General features: G+C 32.0%; 1 protein-coding gene across 2 annotated transcripts in view; it reads left to right on the top strand.

Moving 5' to 3' along the window:
• Positions 1–1483: 1483 nt before the first annotated feature.
• The window catches only part of LOC108481313 (ABC transporter G family member 31-like), a 42996-nt gene continuing 25183 nt past the window's right edge, over positions 1484–19296 (top strand). For both annotated transcript variants that reach the window (XM_053030574.1, XM_053030575.1), the window contains exons 1-5: positions 1484–2042; positions 15072–15192; positions 15298–15386; positions 15478–15565; positions 15685–15847. In XM_053030574.1, coding sequence (XP_052886534.1) covers positions 1687–2042; positions 15072–15192; positions 15298–15386; positions 15478–15565; positions 15685–15847 — 817 coding nt within the window. In that variant the 5' untranslated portion in view covers positions 1484–1686. The remainder of the gene's footprint in view (positions 2043–15071; positions 15193–15297; positions 15387–15477; positions 15566–15684; positions 15848–19296) is intronic.

Raw genomic sequence — 19296 nt, 5'->3', positions numbered from 1 at the left:
ACAGTCATTATTGTTTTTGGGCTCGAAAGGGCTTGTTGCACACTGAGTTTCCAAACTCACCCCCTTTCCTTAACCTTGCAGGTGAGCCTTGATGTGGGGACTTCAAGGAGAGGATTGAGAGGGCACGGTGATCATCTTTGGGCTTTTAAATAAGTGTTGGTTTTCATTTAATTTCCTTTAATTATTATTTATTTTGGGTTGTAATAAGGCCAATTTTAACTTTTCTTTTATTTCTTTTGAATTATTTTAATTTTAATAACTTTAAAAATTGGTTAATAATTATTCAAATGGGCTAGACTTAGGACGTGTTTTCAAAATGATACTTGTTTTCAAAATATCTCAACACCACGATTAATCGATTTATCAAAGACGTCCACTTAAACAAACTTTAAACTCGATATAACAAAGTGTGGCTATGGTTGTGGGCATGTCTAGGATTGGATCCAATTAAAGAGCTTGGTACTTAAGCAGCCTTCATGGCTCACCTCCTCTGTCTCGGATACCTACCTGGTGCCCAGCTTCCATACACTTTGTTAACTCAATAAAATGTATGGTTTTAAAACACTAAAACGGAACGTGGGTTTTCAACTCCAATGTGGCACGTCAGATTCGGCCATAACGTCTGGGCCGGGTTTGGGGTGTTACATTCTCAATAAATGTTTAAAGAGTATTTTTTAAATTACGATAGAAGCTAAAAGTTTTAGTCACAAAATACGGAAGGAACTTCATCAATCATCATTAATTAATGGATATCTTTTTCAAAATCGAGGGAATAAAAAAAATTGTTTTCTTTCTTGTGTCTTATTCAATCAAATGACACGAGAATTTTTTTTAGTTTTGTTATAGAATTATTTCACTCATTTAATAAATTTATTTTAATTTTATAAAAATATCTTAATTAGATATCAATATTTAAAATTTTAATTTTTAAACTTTTGACAATATTTATTTAATAAGATATCGATTTTGGATATTATAAGAGTGTTAAAACTTTTCTTGAGCATAATTAACTCATGGACCTAAATATTATTCACCAAATTTCAAAATATTATTTTAAACTATTATCATACCTAATAAAAAAATGGGTGATGATTATTTTTAATAAGTCTCCTGTTCTAGTAACAACATTGTGTTTCGTAAAAAAATAAAATTCCCACTACTATTTCATTTTAATTGAAAATGGGTGAGGACACCAACAATAAATCTCTTACAACTATCATTGTTGGTCAGATTACATTTGAAAAATTAGTTATTTATTCATTTCTTTAGTAGTTATATAAAGAATGAGTCAGAAATATTTTAAAGATAAGTTTAATTTTTATAGAAAATTACAATTTTTTCTCCCTTTTCTTGATTTTTTATGAAGAAAAAAAATACACGGTGTCACTTGTAGCGTTGAGTTATGTTAACGTAAGAATAGGGCAGACAATGAAGACAAAAAGCAAAGAAAACTAAAGTGCTTGTAAGTTCCAACAATCTTGCAAGATTTCTAGAAGTTAGGAAATCTCACGTTTACCACTTATCTTTGGTGTAAAAATGCAAGGGTAGCCTTGGTTTTTCACTACATCTTCAAAATTCCAGGGCCAACTAGCAATTCTTTTCTCTATAGAAGTTTAAAACTTAAACACTTTCCTTTTTTCTTTTAAACATTTTACACAAAGAAAGATACATTGAGAGAGATTGCCTATGAGGAGATCGAATGCAAGCGACTATTTTGAGTTTGATACAGAAGGGGCCAATGCTGAGTCATTTTATAGACCGTCAAACGCAGAGGTGGTTCTGCAAGATGAGGAAGACCTTATGTGGGAAGCAATCTCTCGATTGCCATCAATGAAACAAGGGCGTTTCGCAATTTTGAAAAGGACTTCGTCGGAGATTGAACATGATACAGAAGGAGGAGAAAGAGAAAGTGGAACTGCAGAGACGATTGATGTGACGAGGCTTGATCGATCTAGAAGAGAACTAGTTGTAAAGAAAGCATTGGCTACCGATGATCAAGATAATTATAAGCTTCTCTCTGCCATTAAAGATCGCCTTGATAGGTAACACGTTTCCGTTGCGATATTACTAATTTTGTTTTTTAATTACGATTTATTCACTTCTTTTTCTTCACAAATCACAAGTTTTAATTTTCGCCATTTAACATTTTAAAACTCGTTTACTTCTTTTTTTGATTTTTAAATTGTGAAAAAAAAGGTATAAAGTAAATTTATGAATAACTAAAAACTAGCAATCTAACTAGTAAGTGTTGATGTAGTGTAAGGCTTACCGTATTTTCAGAGAAAGAATTTAGGTTTAAATTTGGAGACAATATTGCTAGGACGGATAGTAATGAATCGTAAAAATATTAATTTTCATGTAAAATAGACATGAAAAATGTCTTAATTAAAAAATTCCTAAGAATCTAGGGTAGAGAATAAAAAACTTGTTATTGAATAAAACATGCTAGAGTTGGTGGCATTAAATTTTATGGTTCAAAATTTTCTATTAGTCTCTGCATTCTATTTAAAATTTAAATCTAGTCTCTATACTTTCAATTGGTCACTTTTAATTGTTGTACTTTTGGAATTGGTAGTTTTAGTCCATTTATTCTTTGAATTTCGAAAGTTTAGTTTTGAATATAGTAGTAGTTAAGTCTAGTTAAATTTGCAATTAATGATTTACTGTTCATAAAGTTGTATATTTTGTTTATGTTCTCAAATCGAATCATTCTCAATCAACTTAATACTATAAGAAAATTCTCACTCGGCTCTTTAACTAATTTTTCTATCACTTTGATCTTTCTACTTTTTTTCCATCATTCAAGTTAGTCCCTTGACCATTTTCCGTTAGAAAAATCTGGCCTAAATGTTTAAAATAACATGTGGACACTTAATTCTCCTTATTCTAATCCATAAAATGCCATAATGTAATTTTGATTTCTTTTTCTTGGTGTCCCCTTTTCAATCACTTAATCTACTAAATCCAACTCCTTTTCGTCTCTATTAATCATTCCACTTGTAAAACTTCTTCACCTTTCTAGATATCTTCGTCTCTTTTTCTTATCACTATTTCGCCACACATACATACATATATATATATATATATAACACTTCAGTTCACATTCCATCATTGAACTTCATTGAATAAAATGCCAACTATATGCTATACTTCACACTCTTCTCTTATCTTCAAGAAACCACCACACCTAAAGCTACAAGACAAAATATGGGTTCAACAATGTCGAGTTGAGTTTCTTTGTCATTATCAAGAAAACCCAATGCTCCAATCATGGAATTTCCATTGGTTTCTTGGTCCATCGTTGCTATTTTCCTTTCAAATCCTCTACCAAAGACAAAAAAGAAATCAAACCCATTTCTTCCTTGTCTTTCATTATGGTGGAATCCGATGAACTAAGAGATGAAATGCACATCCCAAAAAGTGAAGCAAATGGAGAAAAAAAGGGGGAAAGAGAAAAAATGGACTGGAAAACGGATGAGTCCAAGAGATTCCTAAGGAACCCTTTGATTGAGGCCAAGATATGAAAATATAGGGGATACTTAGTTTTCCTTGGGTTTTTTGGGAAAATTAAACTAGCCAGTTGAAGGAGGAGAAAAAAGGAGCCTAAGGGTGGCCATCGGTCGAAGCTTTGACATCAAAAAGAGGTGGACGAAGTTAGAATAAAATGAGAAAGCTAGATTTCTATGATACAAAAAAATTAATCGATAAAGAGAAGGGAAGAGAAAACATAATATAGAAAGAGAGAAGAGAAACAAATTCCTAAGATTTTCCATGAATGCTTGACTGAAAGCATGACTAGCTCTTAATGGCCAATCAGGGAAGGCAGTTAAAAAGTCATTGCCAAGGTTGTTACTAAAGTTGTTATAACAACCCAGGTGATACCCACCATATCACTTAACCCTTTGCAATCCAAAATGCCCTATATCACTAAAGCCTTTCTATTGCCTAAACTCACCATTTCATTAATACATTATTTAAACAAAAATTAACTAACTTTTAAATTCCATAACAATTGGTTCCTCCTTTAAAGCACCCTTGTGCTAAAAGAATGAAACATTTTTTCTAGCTCTACCAAATTCTCCCACATGGCATCTTCTGGAAAGGCATTGGTCCATTCAATCAAAACTTCAGTTACTGCCTAGTTGCTTTTCGATTATGTAAGCTTTTATCCATAGTGGCTACACTTGACATGCTAGCAAGGTAATGCAAATATATGAGAGGACTGTAAGACCCCTTGCTCGACCTAGTTGTCGAGTCCAAGCTACAAAATGCCGTTGTCGGAGTAATCATAGATAAATACGATGTAAATATTTTATTTAAACATAAATCATTAAAAATATGATACACACTCAAAATCGAGTCTTAATCGAGCTTTTAAAAGTTCTAAAGTTGACCCGAGCAAGTAGAATGACTAATTTGTAAACTTTTCAAAATTTGAGAACAGGTATCGATACCCATATCAGGTACTGATACCATTTTTATCTTTGATGTTCCAAAAATTAAGATAAATCAAATGTTATCGGTACCAAACTAATGGTACCAATACTTCTCTCTAGGTACTAATACATTATCTTGGTATCGATACCATTTTCATATTCTGCTACTTTTTGTTAAAACAAAACAAGATCAAATGTACCGATACCCTTGTAAAGTATCAGTACCCTGATATAGAGTATCAATACTTTAGTTTGGTATCGATACTATTTTGAGGTTAGAAGTTTGGAAAATTTAGGAAAAATGCTAAATACCAATACCTTTATATAGGGTATCGATACTTTAGTGCTAGAATGTCAAAATCATACATTTTGGTCATTTTTTCATGCTCAAATCAACTCAAACTCAAATGGTGCTTAAAAGCACATGTCAAACCGGCACAATACCAAGTCAAAACATGTATACATCATATAATCACCTAACCAAAACATTTCAAACTTGAAAAATTCACAAATCATTCACAAATTGCACACCGCACATCATGTTCTAACTCAAATGTTTTGAATAAGCCAAAATGATAAAATATAGTACTAAACCATACAATCAACTCAAACAACATGTACTTAGCTTAATCATGCATTTAGCCTTTTCATGCCTTTCTTATTCCATGCATTTCTATTTACCAAATACTATCCATACAACTAGCCATCAATCAAGCAATTTACCAACTTGTAACTATGACAAAATCAAATTCATTTATTCATATATGGTACTAAACCATACAATCAACTCAAACAACATGTACTTAGCTTAACCGTGCATCTAGCCTTTTCATGCCTTTCTTATTCCATGCATTTCCATTCACCAAATACTATCCATACAACTAGCCATCAATCAAGCAATTTGCCAACTTGTAACTATAACAAAATCAAATTCATTTATTCATATATACCATATTAATTCCATATTACAAATCACATATACATATTCCATAATTTTAGCTAACATTAAGAGACACCTATATACATGCCACATAATCGCACGTAAAACATTCAAAAGGCTATTGAAAAGACAACTGGATAGTGTGAGTTCTGAACTGATCTAATCGATACGTTCTGCAAATGAACAAACTATAGAGAAAAGAAAAAACAACAGATTAAACAATTTCTATGCTTAGTAAGTTTATAAGCATAAAAATTAACTTACCTTACTTTACAATTGTATATAACATATTATTCAATTTGACAAATAGGACCTAAACATGGTAATAAAAATTCACAAGGTGAGCTTTCATACAATTATGTCATATAATGAATCAACATGTAACATTCTGTTTCACTATAAATCAACAGTCCAATGTCATTTTTCATAATTAATCCAACTCATTACTAGATGCTTATCAAGCTCAATCCGTTTCAATATCATTTCTCGATATATATGACCTTTTAGCTTGATGAACTTAGTAAATAAAATCGAATACACGGGTAACTACACCACACCAAAGAGCACCGTAGTGCTAAACAAATGGAAATAAAGTGCTAAACAGAGGGAATCGAAGTGCTAAACCTATACAAGCACGCAACTATCCCTATTCACATGCCAACTGTATCTTAATCTTTACTACGTTCATACGGGCACCACTTTGTACATATATGATCAATTATTTAAAATTTAGTTCATGTCTCACCTTTTTGTACCATTTTGTAAACAGTTCCCTTTATAATGAAATAGTCATGCATTTATAATTCAATTACATTTCAAGTTAAGTACAATAACATCATATGAACTTACCTGAAAAAATCAGCAATTAACAAGATGTCGAAGACTAATCCACTAATTTGCCTTTTTTGCTATTATCTAGGTTTGGTCCAAATCCCAATCTATATGATAATTCATTTCAATTTATCAATATCAAACATTTTACTGACATTCCATGGTATGCATGAACCTATTTATTTTTTTATGAAACCCCTAAAGTTTTGCATTTAATTCAATTTAGTCTTTAAAACTTAAATAGTCATAACTTTCAAAATAGAGCTACGATTTTGAAATTGATCTCAATCACATCCTTCCATCACTTTCTTCTATCTATTAACATAGAAATTTCATCCCACTATTTATTAATTTTACACTTTATTCCTTTATGACAAAACTGACAAATTCATTTTACAAAATAGTCCTTTTTCACTTCTAAGCATAAAATCTAACAATTTGGTACCAAAAGCTTTAAGAAATCATCAATGGAAACTTTTGAAAAATTTAACAGTTTTATAAATTGGTACATGGGTTAGTTAAATCAAGCTCCCAAGACTTTAAAAATATGAAATTTACAAGAAATAGACTTATAATCACTTACCAACTGAAGAATAAAAGCTTGAAACTCAAACCCCTTTATTTCTTAGCTATGGACAGTCAAAGAAGAGAAAAAAAATGAAAAGATGATGATAAGTGTCATCTTTTTCTTTTATTTTAGCTTATATACCATGTTTAACTTTAATTAATTAAACTGATTAAACTTAATTAAACCATAATCACCATTAGCTTAAGATAGTGGATTTTAACATCATTATCCACTAACTATCATAAGAAATGGGTACAATTACTCAATTGGTCTTTTAACTACATAAAAATCCACAATAATTAACTTTTATCGCTTTTACGATTTAGTCATTGTACCTTAATTAACTATAAATTTAATAAAATTATTAGACCCCAATTCAATATACTACTAAATTAGACTCGTAAATATGAAAAAATAATATTTGCAGTCTCGATAACCAAAATTGGGGTTTTGAAACCACCATTTTCGACACCACTAAAAAATGAGCTGCTATAAGAACTTTGCCCATAGAAAAGCCTCATAAGGTGAAGTTCTAATTGTTGAATGGCGTGAAGTGTTGTACCACCATTTAGCCAAAGCCAGTCATAACATAAATTTCCTCGGTTTCTCACTAGACATTCACGTCAAATACCCCTCTAGACATCTGTTCAACACCTCTATTTGCCCATCAATTTCAGAGTGGTAAGTTATAGAAAGCTTCAATTTAGTGCCCAACCTTTTAAATAACTTTTACTAGAAAGTAGAAACAAAATCTTGTCCTTATTAGACAAAATTGATTTTGGAGCCCCATGGAGTTTGTAGATGTTATTGAGGTATTCCTAAGCTATTATGACTATTGTAAATGGGTGTGAGAGGGCCACAAAATGACCATACTTGGTCAATGTGTCAACCACCACCAGGATGGTGTCCTTGCCTTTTGAATTAGAAAGGCCCGCTATGAAGTCCACATTGAATTTTGCCTATGTTCGATTAGGAATTGGTAGTGGCTATAGCAACCTAGGTTTAGTAGCATTATCACTTTTACACTTCTAACACACCTTACACTCTTTCACCCATTACTTCACTTCATTTTTCATGCCCTTCTAATACACAAGATGGATAAATGAATTCTTGTAATATGAACTCCTAAATGACCTCCCGATGCACTACTATGAAAATATTCAGAAAGTTATTTCATCAACTTACCATTTACCCCTATTGTAATCTTACCTTTTCTTCTAATGTACTTACCGTCATAAGAGTATTTTTGGTGCAAAGTAAGATTCAATTATATGTTAGATTGAATCCTTTGTAACTTAGAATCAATTTTTCATGAAATTTGAACTTTGAAAAACAATTCAGACAACAATGAACTGCCACTCATTTGGTTTTGATGCAAAAAAGACTCCATTAGCTTCCTTGACAAATTACCATCCACAATATTATGCACCCCTTTCCTATACGCAATTTTATAATTGTATCCCAACATTTTGGCCACCCATTTTTGTTGGAATGAAGTGATAGGTTTCTTTTCAGATCTCAAGCTTTGACGGTATGTTCTAATATTAAAATATGTACCAACTAGGTAAGCACTCCATTTCTTGACTGCCATGAGAACTGTCAACATCTCATTGTCATAAATGAATAAGGATTGATTCTTGATATCAAAAGCCTTAATTAAAAAAGCAACAGGCCTCCCTCCTTGGTGTAAAACAACCCCTACACCATGCCACAAACATCTATTTCAATACAAAATTCAGATTTAAATTCAAGAAGTACAAGGATAGGAGCAAAACAAACTATCTTATTCAATTGTTGAAAAGCTTGAGTGGCTTGCTAATTGAATTTCCACTTATTTTTCCTAAGAAGATCAGTAAGAGGCTTGACTAACACTTCATAATGTTTGAAAAATCTTCTGTAATACACAAAAAATCGCAAGAACCCTTTCAACTCCTTGATAGACTAAGGCACAAGCCAATTGGCCACACAATCCACCTTAGAAGTGTCCATAGCCACACCCCCTTGAAAATGACATGCCCCAAGCATTCCATCTTATAGGCTGTAAACCTATATTTGCTCATTTTGGTATAAAGCTAGTGCTGCCTAAACAAAGTAAAGACCTCCTTTAAATGAAGTAAATGATTAGACTATATAGCTAAATAAACAATAATTTCATAAAAAAGACAACTTGAAATTCTTAACAAAGGCTTGAAAACAACATTTATAAGAGCTTGAAAGATGGAAGGACTATTAGTGAGGCCAAAAGGCATCACAAAGAACTCATAGTGACCCTTATGAGTTTTAAATGTAGTCTTGTAGATATCTGGTTCACATATCTTGGTTTGATGGTACCCTGACCTCAAATTTAGCTTGGAAAAGTAAGTGGCAACCCAACTCATATAGGAGCTCCTTAATCATAGGTGTGGGAAACTTATCATTAATTGTGAGTTGATTTAACTATTTGTAGTCAACATACAACCTTCAAGAGCCATCATTCTTATTGACAATCACAACTGGGGAAGAAAAAGTACTGTTACTAGCCCTAATGGTCTAGCCTTATAACATTTCCATTATCTTCCTCTCAATTTCATTTTTTGTATAGCAGGGTATCTATAGGCTCCACTTTCATAACCTTTTGTTCACCTTTCAAAGGAATCTTGTGATCTTGCAATCGAGTAGTAGGCAAACTTGTTGGTTGCTTGAACACATCATTAAATTGATCCAATAAAGCCTTTAAATTTACTTGAAAGGAAGGAGTAGAAATAGTCAAAGTGGCCTAATCTTTGGTAGCCATGACTATTAATAAAAGGTCCCAATTAATTTCCCATAAAAGAAAAAGACACCTCATAACTTTTTTCCCATGCAAGAGATGGATAGCTCAGGCACAATCCTTTGCAATATATAGACTTTCCCTTAATGAAGGTACTGTATGGTTAAGGTGGCAAAATCCCACACTATGGGCACTAATGATAACATCCACTAAATACCAATGACTGTATCACATCCCTTGAAAGGAAGGGCCATAAAATCAGTAAGAAAATGAGCCATTTCTACCTACCAAGCTATATTCCTACATAGGCCACTAGTGGACACTGTCCTTCTATAACACCCCTAACTCAGTCTAGGAGTTTCGGTTAAGCTGAAGGGGTTACATTTTGATAACCGAAGTGATCCTGTAAAGCTATTCTTTTGCTTGAGTTAATTTTGTATAAAAATAACTCTTTTTGTTTGTAGGAAAAACATTCATTAATTTAAACTGGTTTTACTTAGCAATTTGATTACAATATTATTAATATGGAGTTTTGAAAAATGATTAAGGTTTTCAAGGAAAAGATTTATCAAAACTTGTATTTTGTAAAGCAAAACATTTAAAGTAATGGTTTTTTAAACCGAAAAGCATACAAATATCAAATTATTAGCTAAGTATCATGCCTCAGAATAAATAAGTTAAACAACTTCACCCTATATATAAAAGCAAGAAATAATTAATAATTACAACCTCGAAAATAAAACAATTAAAGAAAACTTTAATAAAAACTTTAAAATAATAATAACGAAAAAAGAATTGCTAATCTGAGGCTCCTCTGATGCCTTTTCGAGTCCTAATTTTCTATGCTTCCTGAGAGGAAAAGAAAGGGGGAATGAGCTTACAACGGCTCTGTATGAGATTAATCTTAAACCATTATATATAATTAATCAAATAGTACAATATTTATTTCATAGCATAATAGCATATTAAACATAATGTAAGAAACATATAGTAAATCAATGCATATACATAATATATTTATGATGCAATTCACATACAAATTTCCCACCAGTCCATCCTAATCGCCCTCGAGCATCGCTCGACACACTAAAAACACATATAAAAAAATGACCATCCCAGATTTATTTTACGGTGATGGTGGTCGTTCCCTTGTCATCTATGACGATGACCTTTACTACAATAATTTACCATCTCAATTGCTCAATTTTTGTGGCTTTTTACTACAATAAACTATCATCCCAATAGACCCAGTTTATTGGTTTATTAACCTACCATCTCGACTTATCTGTTTTGGATGACATTGCCGCCTACTTCGTGTAGTATTGACTTTCGGTGTGGAGTTAAATTGACATTGTCTCCTACGGAACTCATCTGTTCTTCGTACCCAATTTCATGTAATTATGCACATATACTCATCATATCATACTTGTTATCAATATTTGATGCTATGCTTATTTAGTACATTTATTGTCACATACTATCATTATTCAACATGCTATTATGTATTTATTCATAACTATATTCACATATAATCATATAATTTGTGCGAGTAGAAACAAACAGTGTCACATGTACAAAATTTTTATGTGAACTATCAATCCTAATTATCTAGCACATATACAGGCTCGCATATAAGCTCGTATGTACCAAGGGTTCACACAACATATAGTCTTACATGTAACAGGTTTGCATGTAATAAAATAACTCACATGTAATCATATGACTTCGTATGTAATAAACTACAGGTTCACATGTAACAACATATAGGTTTGCATATATTAACATATAAGTAGTAGTTCGCATGTAATAATAGATGCATGTAATATTCTACAGGTCCGTATGTAACAACAATTAGGGTTTGCACATGATAATCTATAGGTTCACATGTTTATTATAAGAGCTCGCATACTAATTCCTATATAATTTTGCATAAGGGTTCGCAATAGGGGGTTAGCCTATAGGGCTTCAAATGCAAGGGTGGTTTGTAAAGGGTTCGTAGAGGTTCTCCTACAAACTACTCTTTTTCTAACACTACAATTAATCATACATAATTATTTAATTTTAGATCCCACATCTGATTTGAAGATACAAAAACCTTAATTTGGAAGCAGAGGTTGAAGATCCACTTGAGGGAGAGAGATGATTTTTAAAACTATGACTCATTTTTCTTTGAAAATTAATTTGGAAATAAAAGAGCTTGAGGATGTTTTTCTTGAAATTTTCTAGGTAAATATTCTAGGGTTTGATTCAAATTGGCTATTTATAAAACTATTTTCCCTAATTGAAATAGGTTTTAAGAGTTTATGTAGAATTAGGACTATTTTAAATTAAGGACTAAATTTTTAAAAAATGGTTTTTGGCTGGGCTAATTTTTAAATTCGACACTTTTATGAGGTAAAAATAGGAAAATAAAATATTTTGGTTGAATGTAAACAAGGGGTTTCGTTTCAAACTTAAAATTTATGGGTAAGCTAAGGTTAAGGCTTTATTACTGAACTGGCAGGCTCATTCTTGCTAATTTTTTTTAACAGAAATAATTTTTAAGGCATTCTAACTCTCTTAACTTATGCTTTAAAAGGAAAGAAAATAATAATTCTAAAACTACATTTTATTCTTATTTCTTCTAAGCCCATTTTTGGGTATGACACCTTCCATCTATTGCAGTCGCTCTGAGTTTAAACTGTTGCAAAAAAGAGAAAAAAAAAGAAAAGGCTTATAACCAAGGCTCCATCAATAAAATTCTGTCTACTACCAGAGTTCACTAAAACCACTACCCTTTTATTACCAAACTGAGCAGTGAAGCTCATCATGTTGGGTCTTTGAGACATAACATGAAGGTAGAGTACATATGAATTAGTTAGGTTGGGTCTAGTTGGACTTCTTCCAAATGCTTTTGACATTTCAAGAATTCTTCTTTATCCTTTGTAGGAGTAGGATCTAGCAAGATCTGGTACAACTGGGACTTGGTGCACTTATGTCCGGGAACATACTTGGCATTGCACCAAAAACACAGGCCTTTCTTTTTTCTTTCCTCAATCTCATTGGGAGCAAGGGCGAAGCCAAGGGGGATGGCATGGGCCCCGGCCCCCGTAAAATGTAAAATTGCATTTTAGGCCTTGGAAATTTTTTAAGGATACCGGTAGGAAAGTTTGAGGGCTTTAGGAAAGATATAGGAGTATGAAAAAGAGTAGATGTGCGAATAGGAAAACTTGGCATAGGGAGAAGGCATTTCATTTGGGTATTTGGAAAGAATGTTTTCTACTTATCGAGCTAGTAAGAACCCTTCAACCAGATACTTAGGTTTAAGCAAACGTAGATATTGACCAATCTCAGGTTTCAAGTTACTCAAAAAAATGCTAAGGGCATAAGCCTCTGAGAGTTGTAATTGGTTTAAAAGACTTACAAAGGAGTCATGATAGCTATCAAAAAACCCATTTTTCTTCAAAGAGAATGGATCAGCCTTGGGATCCTAGAAGACCTTTGAACCAAATAGGTCCCTTAAGCTTTGAAAATATATATCCCAGTTGAGCAAGTGGAAGAACCCACCTTGCTGTTAAGTGTAAAAAAGGTTCCAGTCTAATGCCTTTCCTTCTAGATGCAACATGATTGTATACCTTAATTGTTTTAGGGACCCTTTCTCCCTCTAAATATTACTCCATCTAAATATTACTCCATCTTGGCCCACTATCCTCAGAAGTCAGTCCCATCAAATTTAGGACAATCGAGCTCGCAAGGACGAGATCAAACCTCCATTGAACCATATTGAATTGAACCTGAAATAGCATTGTCCAAGTAAACTACAGGAACAATAATAGTAGGAACTTTAGGTGGAAAACCTAGAGGAGCATCCCCAAGTATTCCTTTACCCTTATCCTTTGCAACACGAAACCAACAATAGGATCAAATTTTCCCAAGCATTGTTCAAAAAGATGCTTCATCTCATTCTTGGGTTCAACACGAAAATAATCTTGAAAACTTGCCAAACGAGCCTCTAATTTCTTGTCCATATCAATCTGTAACTTGGAGATTTCCTATTTTAGTTGCCCCACCTTTTCTTGAGTACCCGTGGTAACATTATCACCCACTAAGAGAGAACAACAGACTTTTATACCCTTGATACGGAAAATTAATTTATAGAGAGAAGAGAAGAGAATAAAATAGAGAAAGAGAGAACATAAAGAAATTCCTTAGATTTTTCTTGAATGATTGACTAAAAGCATGAATGGCTCTTAATGTCCAACTAGGGCAAGCAGTTACAAAGTCATTCCCAAAGTCATTACTAAATCTGTTTTAACAACCTAGGTGATCTGCACCGTGTCACTTAACTTCCTTACAATCCAAAATGCCTCGTATCATTAAAGCCTTTCTATTGCCTAAACGCGTCGTTTAATTAATGTGTTATTTAAACAGAAATTAACTAACTTTTAAGTTCTGTAACATTTTACTTGAGGTTTGAGTTAACCCAAGAAAGAAAAAAAGAAAAAGGAGAAAGATGACGTCTTGTGATTGGTCGGAGGAAAGAAAATGGTGGTGCGCGAAGATGGTGTTCGTGTAACACCTATGGTTTCACTTTGGCCAAAAAAGTTGGATTTTTTTTAATGAAAGAAGAGAAATTAATAAAGAAAAAAAATGGAAATGTTTTATTATTAATAAAAATAAATTGAAATCAAATGTTGGCATTTGAGTCATTAAAACAACTTGAATTAGTTGACCATGTGTATAGATTTGATCGGGTTAAACGACCACAAAAAAAAATTTAACCAAAACGGTCAAGGGGCTAACTTAAGTGACAAAATAAAAGAAGAGGGGGTAAACTAACAAAAAATAGTAAAAAAAAGGCTAAATTTAGAATTTCCTTATAGTACAATGGTCAAAAATGATATTAAGCCTTCTTTATCATTATACTTTTTGAAATTTGAAATTTTAATTTAGATGCAAACCATAGTTGCTAATCCGTTAACTAGCTTTTTGTGAGTAACACGTGGAAAAAAAATAAATTATGTGAAAATATGTTTGACATATCAAACTTTGAAAATATTATAATGAAATTCAAAAATATTGTTTGGTTAGGATTGGAATTTAAAATTCAAAAATACAAGAACTAAAATGACTAGATTAAAGTATAGAGATTAAACCCAAACTTACGTATAATACAAAAACTAAAAGTTGAATTTAACCAATTATATAAAAGATATTTATACTAGTTTTGTCTATAATTATCCAAAACTTAATAATGATTTTAATTAGAATAAAAAGGTGTAAGAGAATGAAATCTTGGGAATTTTAAGTTTTTAAGTTTGAGTTTATCTATGTAAGTTAACCTTTAGATTTATTATGGTTGTAGTTAATTTAATTTGAGTGTAGTCATGTATAGAATTAATTATTCAATTCAATACTTATAATGATTGATTTTTTATTAGAACTATTAATATAATTGTAAGTTCAAAATAATTATAAAAAAACATTTTTATACTAAATACTAAATTTCAATATTATTATTCGATATATAGGTAATTAGATATAAATTTAGTGTGTAAATTTTTGCAGAGTTGGATTGGAGGTGCCAAAGGTTGAAGTAAGGTTTCAGAACTTAAACATCGAAGCCAACGCTCATATTGGGTCAAGAGCTTTACCTAATTTACTCAATGTTACTCGCGACTTCTTCGAGGTTAGTAACTTACGTATCTTTCTTGTTGTTCATCTTTTTTTGTTAGTATGATGGATGGATATTCATTGATATTATATTAATAACCACAATAATGTTGTTTTACAGCGTATCCTAATAGGATTGAGCATTTTGCGTCCTAATAAATGTCGGTTACACATATTGAAAGACATCAGTGGTATTGTTAAGCCAGGAAGGTAAAGACTCACTACTTGCATGTGTTTTAATGTATAAACCATTTAATATAAAAGCTTGGTAGTGGTTGGAGATTAGTAATTTGTTGTTTAGGATGACGTTGCTTTTAGGACCACCAGGATCGGGCAAATCCACCTTGCTTTTAGCTCTTGCTGGGAAACTTGACTACAAATCTTTGAAGGTAAGTATCAATCTTCGAGCAAATCACATGCTTGTTACTGTTATTTTCACGAATCACTCGGTATCGCCTTTCAACTTGCTTTTCTCCTTATACAAAAAGTTTTATTTTACGCTTTGCAGGTCAGTGGTGATATTACATACAATGGCACAAACCTCAATGAATTCTATGTAAGAAGGACTTCAGCATACATTAGCCAAACAGATAACCACTTACCAGAGCTAACTGTTCGAGAAACATTTGATTTCGCTGCTAGGTGTCAAGGTGCAAGTGAGGGCATGGCAGGTTTGTCTACTTCCAATATCGGCAAATATTAGATTTTTGTTAAAAGCAGTCTAAAATATATTTTTGTGCTAAATTAATTCAAATATTATGATATTAATTTGGTAGCATGAAGTTTACACCTTTAGGAAAGAATAATTAATGTAGCAATTTTAAACAGTGTTTACAAGTACTATTTGATAGAAGAACCCACAAACATTCTATTTATATCTAGTTTAGGTAGTTAACGTGCACCCATTGGAACATAATTTTTGTTCACTGATTCCATCTGGCTTCACCCCTTTCTAAGATTGTGTTTTACACCCCTTCGACGTTAAAATATCTTCCAAGACTTTATATTTTTTTGTATATTTAGAATTTTATTAATATATTTTTATTTCAAGAAATTTAATTATTTTATATTTTAATTAAAAAAAATTACAATTCCAATTATTCAAATATTTATAATTATTCTATTAAATTAAACTTTCTTTTTTGGCTACATGAAAGTTTAAACATGAGGGTTTACTCAAATAGAGACATTTGCATGCCCATCATGTGGGCTGTCACAAGTTCATGTCAAGGTCCACTCCAGCTACTCCCATCACTCTATCATTGACTCTAAAAAGGTTGAGTCAAAACATATTCAATTACATCCAAGTAGAGTAGAGTACTCCAAAACTTTACTATAGTAGGACACTAAGTGGCGATGGGCCCACGTCTAAACTCTCTCTTTACAAATCCTTTCTTTCTCCAAAGAGTGCAAGATTCTGGAATCATGACAAAGACCTTGTCTAAGAAAAACCCAACTCTACAACCCTCTTAAAACCTAGACTAGGAGCTCTCAGAATCATTGTGTGAACCGTTCTTATAACTTACTATGCAACATCTTGCATCAACAATTACCTTCATCTGTGAGAAGAGAACAAGAAATATGTCTTTATTGAATGAAAACAACCTAATTGTGAAAAACCTAAGGAAATTTAACTAAGCTTCAACAACAATATAACCCTTCTATATCATTTCAAGCAACATACCAACAAAAAGCTACATGTCGAGGATATCAAACCAGGGTACTCCAATGTGGTTACTAGTGATCTTGTTTGGCGACACAGATTCTTAGCCTTTTTAGATCAACCGGCCAGAGGTCCCACGATTCTTTTTTGCAATAATCAAGCGGCTTTGGATATTGCCGCCAATTTGGTTTTTCATGAGTGCCTTGCATCCCCTATGACTTCAATTATGAACAACACCTCACAATAATATTGCCCACTATTCCTTCCACAACACTATCCAAGTTATAAAGATCAACTGCCAGCCCCACGACACTACCAGGGATACTAAGAACCAACACCACCACTACTTGCGACAAAAGATCTTGTAGTCCAAAATTCCACCCTAAATTGCCAAAAATATTCTAAGATGCAAGGTCAGCTGAAAATCATCCTCATCCAATTCGAGTAAAAGTAATAAATAAACAATGAAATGCCAACTCATCCAAGAGCTTTAACTTGGCCAAACCATTTGACATTTGAGAGAAAATCTCATATAGCAAATTGACCACATCCCGACGTGCGTGTGGTGGGGCCTATAAAACTGCAATTAAATATAAAATTGAAGTGCAGTATCTGCAAGTATATATGTCAAATTGTAATATAGTTAAAGTGTTACAACAGAACATTGTGAAGTATTGCGAGGATCGTACCTAAGGAAGGTCTGCCTAAACTAAATTGAAAATTAACACACTACTAGGTCTAAATAATACTTACGTACTAATTATATTATGACAAGAAAATAATAACAAGATGATTTATCAAAGAACATACAAATAATTACTAAAATGAAATAATTGAATTTCAATCAAGTTAAGTAGATAGAAGATTAACTCGCATCTGTATTCATGATTAACTTCAGATTTAGGTTTTTAACGACTTAGCTAATGCTTAACCTAATTAATACCTTTTAGCCTATAACTAGATTAATTTATCAATTCAAACTACTTATTGTTCAATCTAATACTTAAACCAGGTTAGGTTAAGTTGGTGTTAAGTAGATTATCCTTTCGGCCTCATCTACCTAGGTTTCTTCCTAAGGTCATCAATCATAGAGTTTAATCTCGCTTAACCTATTCGAACTAAGGGCCAATTCTGCATTGCTTTTCAAAAGCACTTCTGGAAGAAAAGCTGTGCAGAATAAGCTGTTTTTAGCTGAAATTTTTAGCTTTTCCTCTCCCAAAAGCACTTTTAGTGCTTAATTACTTTTTCACCCCTCCAATAACATAGTACTTCCCTTTTTTTTTTCTTGGTACTTAATTACAAATATGTTAAAATCATTAATTAAAAATAAAATTATTTTTTAAAATACTAATTACAAATATTTAATAGTTATATTTAAATATTTAAAATATATTTTATATATTCTAATTAAATTTTATAAATAATTAATATTTATTGCTTAAAATATTTAAAATTTATATTTTATATATTAAAATATTAACAAGAAGTTATATAATTTTTATATTCTTACTAAAATATAATAATATTAACTAATTTAAATATTATTTAAATATATATTTGTTACTTGATAATAACATGTCTAAAATGGACATTTTATTTCTCAAAAGCACTTTTTGACAGTAATGCTAAACACTCAAATTTTAAACCAAAATTTTCAAAAGCACTTTTCCACAACACTTTTCAAAAGCATTGCCAAACTAGCTCTAAGTTGTGGTAAATCTCAACCCTTAGCCAATCATTCCTATTTCTGCTTGTCAATCTTCCTAGGGTTCTTAGTTCATTGTCATACCAGATGCATTTTTCACTAATCGAATTTTGCACATTCAGAATAAATGTAAAAACTAGAGAAGGGATAAGAGAAATCTAGATCGGTGAGTATTTATTGAAGCTTGATTGTTAAGGCCCTTGAATGAATGTTGATCTTGATTTGATTGAACTAGAAACAAAAATAAACAAGTAAAATTGCTAAAAGAACTGAAACTGAACTTTATTTGAAATAACAAATTGTTTAAACAAAAAAACTAAATTGAAACCCTAATTCTAAGAATAAAAACAATTAATTGCTGAAGAGAACCCCTTTAATAAGGTTTTAAGAGCTTAATATTTATAATCTTAGGGTTTGATGATCAAATTAGGTCAAGTTACAAACTCTATAACATGCTAATTATCATTGTGTGGACGAAAATACCTTTAGTTGTAAGTTGGGCCTCCTCGGACTAGTGTCACGACATCCTAGGGCTGTTGTAGCGACATTGGACATCGATTGCAACCCCTCTGTTAGTGCAAATATTTGGTGAGGAAAATATTAAACACATGAACGAAACACAAACAAAAACTCGAACAAGAAACGAAGCAATAGGATAATGTTCCAAGGTGTGTATCAAGCAACTATCTTTAAGGTTCTATTCGCCCTCACCTACACTCAGTGTGCAAATAAGTTTCAAGCAAATGAGCCTT

The sequence above is a fragment of the Gossypium arboreum genome, chromosome 7, assembly GCF_025698485.1.
Source record: "Gossypium arboreum isolate Shixiya-1 chromosome 7, ASM2569848v2, whole genome shotgun sequence".
Taxonomy (NCBI): domain Eukaryota; kingdom Viridiplantae; phylum Streptophyta; class Magnoliopsida; order Malvales; family Malvaceae; genus Gossypium; species Gossypium arboreum.
The sequence above is the reverse complement of the archived record's forward strand: the minus strand, read 5'-3'. Positions and strand labels throughout refer to the sequence as shown.